This window comes from Balaenoptera physalus (genome assembly GCF_965194825.1).
Source record: "Balaenoptera physalus genome assembly, chromosome: 1".
Lineage (NCBI taxonomy): Eukaryota > Metazoa > Chordata > Mammalia > Artiodactyla > Balaenopteridae > Balaenoptera > Balaenoptera physalus.
The window spans coordinates 183,297,710-183,305,935 of NC_138882.1; the positions used below are offsets into that span (position 1 = coordinate 183,297,710).

At 47.7% G+C, this 8,226-nt stretch overlaps 1 protein-coding gene across 1 annotated transcript in view; it reads right to left on the reverse strand.

Moving 5' to 3' along the window:
- The window catches only part of LOC309642538 (protein-arginine deiminase type-4-like), a gene marked incomplete at its 5' end in the record, with an annotated part of 28,983 nt that extends 21,833 nt beyond the window's left edge, over positions 1-7,150 (reverse strand). Inside the window, 6 exon segments of the mRNA XM_082424180.1 lie at positions 158-283; positions 1,761-1,875; positions 3,350-3,387; positions 4,950-5,016; positions 6,592-6,984; positions 7,109-7,150. Coding sequence (XP_082280306.1) covers positions 158-283; positions 1,761-1,875; positions 3,350-3,387; positions 4,950-5,016; positions 6,592-6,984; positions 7,109-7,150 — 781 coding nt within the window.
- Between the last annotated feature and the right edge of the window lie 1,076 nt (positions 7,151-8,226).

Here is an 8,226-nt window from a genome sequence, read left to right on the forward strand (position 1 = left end):
AGAGGTGTCCATCTTGCTCACTGCTGCATCCTCGGTTCTTAGAACCTGGCACAGGGTAGGTGCTCGGGAATTATTCACTGAAGTGTGTGTGAAGGGGCTGAGTCCCATTGGCTGGGGTGGGAAGGGAACACCAAGGTGACGGCCAAGGGCGACTCACCTTTGGCTCGAAACACCCTGACTTTGTCCATCTCAGATTTGGCCACATGGGGCACCAGCTGGTGCTTGCTGAAGAAGTCCCTGGGTGTCTTCGTGCTCAGGGTCACCAAGGACATGTCCTTCAGGTCTGGAATGAGAAGGGCGTGGCCTGAGACGCAGGCCCCTGAGACTACGCCCCCCTCACCAAGACCACCCTTCATCACGTCACCTGGCTTTATTTTCCTTATGCTCTTTCCAGTATTTAAACAATATTTTTCATTTTAGAATTAAAGGAATTCAAGGTTTTGGTCCTCTCCCACTAGGATGAGCTTAGGATGTACACTCGCCAAAGCAGAAATTACATTTATCTTGTTTGTTGCTCTATTCCCAGCTCCGAGAAGCATCTAGAACAATGCCTAGCACAAGGCAGGTGCTCAATAATTATTTGTGGGGTGAATGAGTGGAAAGGTTTCTCCCCGGGGCCTGCGTGGGAAGTGAGCCAACCTGAATAGTGGCCGGCAAAGGCTTGGGGAGATTGAAGCTGGACGAGAGTCAGAGGCTGGACAAGAGTCACGTGGTCAAGGGCACTGGAGTGGGCGGGGTTTGAACCCTGGATCTGTGTGAGCTTGGGGAGGTATTTCAGCTCTCCATGCCTCTGCTTCCTCGTAAATACACAGGGCTAAGCGCAGAGCCCACGCGGAGGGAAGGGTACAGTCACATGTGTAAAGTGCATATTACAGCGCCCAGCATCCTGGGAGGGTACATACGGGCTGTTTGATTATTACTGGGTGCCAGGCACCGTGTAGAGGCTGCTCCCTGGCATCAGGCCAGGCCAACTCTACGCAACTTTAAAATGCATCCATTTCTAGGCCATTCTAGCAACTCCCCAGGAAGGCGGCAGCTGCTGCCCTGGCCAAATGATCCCGCCCCCCCCCCCCCCCAGCGCCCTCCTCCAGTGCAGGTCTTCCACCCGTGCAGGTCTTCCACCCTGGCCACGCCTCAGAGGTGTGCCAGCAGGGACTCTGCGCCCAACTTGTGCCCCTAAACCTGCCCTGGTGTTGGGATGCCCAGGTTCAAATCCTGAGCCTGTGACTTACTAGCTGTGTGACCCAGAGCAAATTGCTTAACTTCCCCATACCTCAGTTTTTCCATCTGTAAAGTGGGGGTGAGGACCATACATACTTCTGAAACTTGAGCGGAAGGATCAAATGAGTTAAGAATTCTGAACTGGTCCGAGCAGTGCCCAGCCTATGGCAGGGGCTCAGGGCTGCTCTGAAGTGAATTTGGGGCTCTAGTCAGGCTTTCATTTTGAATTATTTTGGGCCGAGGTTTGACCCAAGAGCAGAAGTTTGGGTTGGTCAACGGGCTGGGGATGGAAATTGGGCCCTGGAGGAGGCACTGGGAGACTCAGCATTGCTCCCAGCTCTTCCCTGGCTGCTGTGTGACCTTGGGCAGGTTACTTGCCCTCTCAGGACCCCTGTCCATTCCTTCACCTCCATAACGGGCATGTTAACAAGAACACGCTTCCAATAACCCTGGTTTCTGAGGGTTGTTACAAGGCTCAGGACAAAAGGCTTCACAAAAAGGCAAAGCTCTATTCCCATTGGTTCTTGGGGGGTCTTTACCTTTGCTGTCAAGCTGGTCATCCTCGCAGTCCACAGTGGAAGATATGGGACTGTCTCTGTCACAGTTCACAAGCAGGATGGCGCCCTGCCCATGAGGGCCCCAGGTCCAGGTCCTCTGTGGACACCCAGCAGAGATGGGGCACACTTAGGATCCTGTGTATGTCCCTCCAACTCCTGGGAAAGCCCAGCCACCTTGCCCTAGCACCTCGATACCCTTGTGTGATTTACACATTTTGTTCCCACATCAGGTAATTTTTTGGTCCCAAGAGTGGATTTTTGCCTGCTCCAAAAGTCATAAACAAATTCCATTCATCCACTTAAAAAAAGGAGCCCAAGACAGTAAAATTGATTTCAACAGCTTTTAAAAACTGTTGGATTAGCAAACCAAACTGAGCTAAATATTTGTGTCTAGATTCAAATCTAAATAGCTCCTCTTCTGAGAACTCTTAATTACTCGTTCACCAAAGTGTGGGCACTGTTCTTAGCAGCTGGTTACTGTCTGCCCAAAGATGAAAGCAAATTGAGCAGCCCCTCCCAGCGGGAATCTAATAGTGATGACATCTTCTGTTTGTAGGAGAGCATTCTCCCCCAGGGAATGACTGCGTTTTGGGAGGGACCCAAGGATGAATTCCACTCCCAGAGCTATAATTCTTCCCCCCACTTTTGACTGACCCCACAAAGGGATCTTAATTTTTGACAGGTCATATCATCCTAAAGTGCACACCAGCATATGGGGAATTCCCTGGCGGTCCAGTTAGGACTCGGAGCTTTCACTACCCGGCCGGGGAACTAAGATCCAGCAAGCCACGCAGTGAGGCCAAAATAATAATCAATCAATCAATCAATCAATAAAATAAAATAAAATAAAGTGCACACCAGCACAAAAATGTGCAGGCAGCTTTGGGGTTTCAGGGACACCCTGAGGTTTATCCACGCACCCCAGTTAAGACGATTCATCACCTGCATACCACACCACCCTATATTTCTGCAACATACATTCCCTTCCCCAACCTGGCTCCTTCCCTCCTCCATCCCCTGCTTCTTTTCTCTATTATTCACCCCATGTGAACCTCTCTCACTAGTCGCTAAAGTCTAGTATAGGGGATTTTTTTTTTTTTTTTTTTGGCTGCGCTTTGCGCTTGCGGGATCGTATTTCCCAGACCAGGAATCGAACCTGTGCCCCCTGCAGTGAAAGTGTGGAGTCCTAACCACTGGACCGCCAGGGAATTCCCCATAGTATAGGAGATTTTTGAGCCAGAGTTGAGACTTCCCTGCAAATTTTCTCTCTGCTGTGCATGAACTGGGTGAGTCTAGTTTCCAGTTTGTGGGACAACACATTCTCTGAACCCACAATCGTGAAAATCTAGTTTTGTAGGATAGATGGGACCTATGTAAACCAAAACGGTAATGGTATTCGTGATTTTAATTTTCTTTTTTCTTCCTGTTCTTCTTAAATTTGTGTTTCTTTTACTGTTAACATGAATACATGCGACAGACCGCTGTTCACCTCATCACCACCAGGGGGCGCGCTAGGAGAACCCAGTGGAGTTACGGGAGCATTTGGGGTGCCGGACAAGGTCGAGCCATACCTGGTCCTTCCTGCCTCCGGTGGACTTCATTTGGCCAGTGGTCCGTGTTCAAGGAGATTTCTGAAATCCCGGGGAGTAACAGGAGAGGGTTAGCGAGGGTGCAAGGTGGGAGCACTCAGTCTGGTCCCAGATGGACAATCCTTTCCCCAGGAGACCTATCTGCACAAAGGCTTCTTTCTCACCGGTTCAGAGGAGACACAGGTTCTAAGACACCCCCATGTCTCCCAAGAAGAAGTCTGGCTGCAATTCTGACAGCAGAGCCGGGGCTTCTAACCACACGCATTCCCCTCTCATGGAGGACCTGCCACAGCTCTGATGCCAACCAGACCCTGCCTGTCTGGCCACCCCCAGGGGTCTCAGAAAGAGTTCCCGGCTACCCCAATGGATGTATGGTACGAAGCCCCTGCAAGGACACCTTGCCAGGCTCTCAAAGGCCTCTGGCCCCAACTCCAGCCCCCAGTGACTTTGGGGTAGGGGACACAGTGGTTATTCCAACCCCACCTAGCTCTTTGTTCTGTGTAGTGTGACTGCACCAGGGACAAACCACAGCCCCAAACATACCCTGCTCTGTCCAAATGGCATGGCTGAGAAAGCATATGTTCGCTTCTGAATCCTTCCCCTCTCATCAGAACGCATGACTATACGGTCATTCCAATGACATCGTGTAGTGACCTTGTGAGCTCACAGAATGAGATTGACCTAGATGACCTTTTAAACATATCCATAGCCATGTATCAATGCTGGGCCATAGAGCATAGCGCTTGGTGGCCAGAACTTCCTGGCTCCTTTGCTAACCAGCTGTGTAATCTTGGGCAAGTCCCTTTACCTCTTGTACCTCAGTTTCTTCATCTGTAAAATGTGGTAATAATAGTGCCAATTTCATTGGATTGTTGTAAGGTTTAAATGTAAAGGCTTGGCACCCTGCCTGGCATAGAGTAAGTGCTATATAATAATAACAACAACAATAATAATAATTATTATGAAAATGTGTATTAATGAAATAAATGAATGAAATTCATTAATGAAAAGAAACCTGAAGCTTTCACATGCTGTTCATATATTTAATGCATGTTTAAATAGTAATAATAATATTATGATATTATTGCCCCAGATGAGGTCAAGTTAAAAATGTACTTTATTTAAAGAAGAATGCTAAATAAATATGAGTACAAGCAGATCACTGATGTGGCAAAAATGGTGAAGATGGGATGTAAATAATGGAATTTGGGGAACACTGGTCTATATTATTGTGTAAAACAGTCTTATCATCTACTTTTTCTCATAAATATTTGAGGTTTCAAAAAGGTATAGAGATTCATATGTTGAAAATCCACGTACCACTTCCTAAGCTGAGAAATAAAATTTTGAGATGTAATTGAAGCTTCCTGCAAATGCCCTCTCTCCCCAGCTCTATTCGGGGCTCACTGACTGGGGAAGGAATACTTATGAACTACCAGATGCATGACTGGCTAGAAATTATCCTTTTCTCTGCTCAGTCTAAAGTAAGCTTCAGGGTGTAGTTTCTCCTGGAGAGATGCCTTGCATGGGTGTGTGTGTGGAGGGAGAGTGGTGGTGCTCCAAGATCCCTGGTGTCACTTACCGACCCTGGTGATGTAGAGCAGAGCTTCAACTGGAGTGGTCTCAGGTCCATAGTATGAAACCTGAACCTATAGGACAGGAGCAAACCACTAATGATTTCCCTTAGTCATTCAACAAACACTAACTGGCCTGCTATGTGCCAGCAGGGTGCTGAGGAGACAAGGAACAGGCGCCCAGCCTGTTAGGAACACCCCAACTGGTGGGAGTGGAAGGGGAGCAAAACACTCAAGTGACTATGATGTATACAAGAGGGTCCTTTGGGGGACCAGGGAGGCAGGGGCTTCCTCTGCCTGCATGGTGTCAGGGAGGTACCCTTTGAGGTAGATCTTGGAAGGGCAGCAGGAGTTCAGCAGATGGGGATGTGGTGGAAGAGGCATTGGAGGGAGAGTGGCAACACCAACTCCCACTGCCCAAGGTTAAAAATCCAGGAAGAACCCATCTGATTGGCCCAGCCTGGCCAGAGGAGGGCAGAGTGTCAGGAACCACACTTCTAAGCAAGATGATGGAGGGGAGTTCCCCAAAGCAAAACCAAAGAGCTGCCACCAGAAGAAGGGGAGCTCCTGAAGGTCGCACTGAGGTGTCTCGACCTGTCCTGCAGATAGTGGGAATCCAGGGAAATGTCACAGCCACTGTCACCTTGCATCTGGACCATGGCATCAGCCTCCTGACTGGTTGCCCTGCCCCCAGTCTGCTGCCTAGATCTAACTGACTCACTACACTGCAGCCAGTGGGTCTCTCTAACATACATATGTGGTCTTGTTACTCCTGGATGAAAGGTTTTCATTGGCTTCCTGTTGTCCTAAGAGAATGAGGTCTCTGACGCCAAACCCTCTAATACTGGCTCCCTCTCTCCCTCACCTTCCCTTCTACCTTCCTTTCTTTCCATGCAGCTCTTCCTCAGCTTCCCCAACACACATCTCACCCTCTCTTATCCAGAGTGTGCACACAGGCCACATCCTCTGTGTAGAGCTCTCGCTCCTCTTTTCCTCTCTTAAGCAGGTCACTGATACCATCCATCAGCTTGCCACTTCTCCCAGGAAGCTTTCTCTGATTGCACCCTTGCTGACCGGCTTTGATGCCCAAGGTCTGTATTCTTACAGCAGGCAACAACTCTGCCCCAGGAGGTATCCTGCTTGGCCTGTCCTGCTGGGAACAAGTAGTTGTTATCCCAGATCCCTGTGGGAATCCTGGAGGGTCCTGTTGAGTCCATCTATAGTCAATGTGGCTACAGTGGGTTGAATGGTGATTCCCCAAAAGATATGGCCACATCCTAATCCCTGGATCCTGTGAATCTGACCCTATTTGGAAAAAAAGATCTTTGCGGATGTAATCAAGGATCTTGAAATGAGATCATCCTGTATTATCCAGACAGGTCTTAAATCCAATGACAAGTGTCCTTATAAGAGTGAGGCAGAGGGAGATTTGACAGGTTGAGGAGGAGGTAATGGACCACGGAGGCAGAGATTGGAGCGATGCGGCCACAAGTCTAGGAATACCAGCAGCCACCAGAAGCTGGGAGAGAAAAAGAACTGATTCTCCGCAGAGCCTGCAGAGGGCTGGGGCTCTGGGTCGATTGAGTGGCTGACCTGTTATGACCTGCTGACCTCCTCCTACACATCCCAGCCCACGGCTGCCACACTCACCTTCCGGTCACCTGTGCTGTCGCTGGCAGCTGTCATCTTCAGGCTCACCTCCAGCCCAGGGTCCAGGGGCCACTTGGAGGAACCTGTGAGATTCTTCATGGCTGGAGGGCGGTGGGCAACATCCACGACCACTCCTGGGGAAACATTGATGCTAAAGGATGTGCAGTCCTTGGGGGCAGAGCTGTGGAAGAGACAGATGGGGAGGACAGGGGGACACGGTGAGGCAGTGCCTGGCCCACTACTGCTCTCCCCAGCGTTCTTCCTTTTCCCACCAGTGTGGACACCAGAAGGCAGGCAGACTGACCCTGACCATGGGAGTGAGTACTGGTAGGTTGCCAGGAGGTAGTGAGGAACAGAAAGAAAATCCCCTGACCTGGAGAGGTTACGCTTGAACTAGGAAAAGACACACACACACAGATGTGTGCATAGAGTGATGTGTGCACCCAGAGGTTTATACTACACAAACATGCACACACAGTGTTGTGCATATATGAAGAATCACACAAACAGTACAAACAGTACTCTGAAGGACCTTCCCCTTACAAAACAACTGGATCATGGTTAGAATATACTTTTCAAAACACTGCTGAGATGTGAAAAGTAAGGGAAATTGCCAAGAATTCCCTTCTCTGCATACACACACACACACACACACATACACACACACACACACATCTCACTGTGGTTAAGAATACCAAAGACAAACAGATCTTAAAGGTATCCAGAAAGAAGAAAAGTCAGGTCACCTATAAAAGAATAATAATTATCAATAGATTGAAAGTAGACTTCACAACAGCAGTAATGAAATCCAGAAGAGAGATGAATAATATCTTCAAAGTATCTTGAAAAAATAACTATTAACTTAGAATTGTGTACATAAAAATTATATTTTAGGGCTTCCGTGGTGGCGCAGTGGTTGCGAATCTGCCTGCTAATGCAGGGGACACAGGTTCGCGCCCTGGTCTGGGAAGATCCCACATGCCGCGGAGCAACTCGGCCCGTGAGCCACAATTGCTGAGCCTGCGCGTCTGGAGCCTGTGCTCCGCAACAAGAGAGGCTGCGATAGTGAGAGGCCCCGCGCACCGCGATGAAGAGTGGCCCCCGCTTGCCGCAACTAGAGAAAGCCCTAGCACAGAAACGAAGACCCAACATAGCAATCAATAAATCAATAAATCTTAAAAAAAAAATTATATTTTAATAAAAACATTTTCAGATGAAGAAAAACTGATATTTTAAAACCAACACACTTTCACTAAAGCGACTTCTAAAGACATACTTTAAGAAGAAGATACCTAATGTCAGAAGCATCTGGATGCAAGAAAAAATGGTGAACAAATAACATGGTAAATATTTTGGTAAATCTAAAAAATATTGTCTGTATAAAAAAAAGTTTATAAAAATATCAAAATTGTGAGATTAAAAAAAAGAGCAGAATGTAAACTGGTAGAGGTAATGATAGTTAAAGTGTTATGAGGTCTTCAATTGCAGAGAGAATTAAGATAGTGTTTAATTCTAGATTTTATAGAGTTAAAAATTTATTATTAAAATGTAAAAGTATTCACCAAAAGAATAAAAATGGAGTTCATAAATTTCTATACATGGAGAAAATGCAATAATTTTTAAAAAGAATAGATA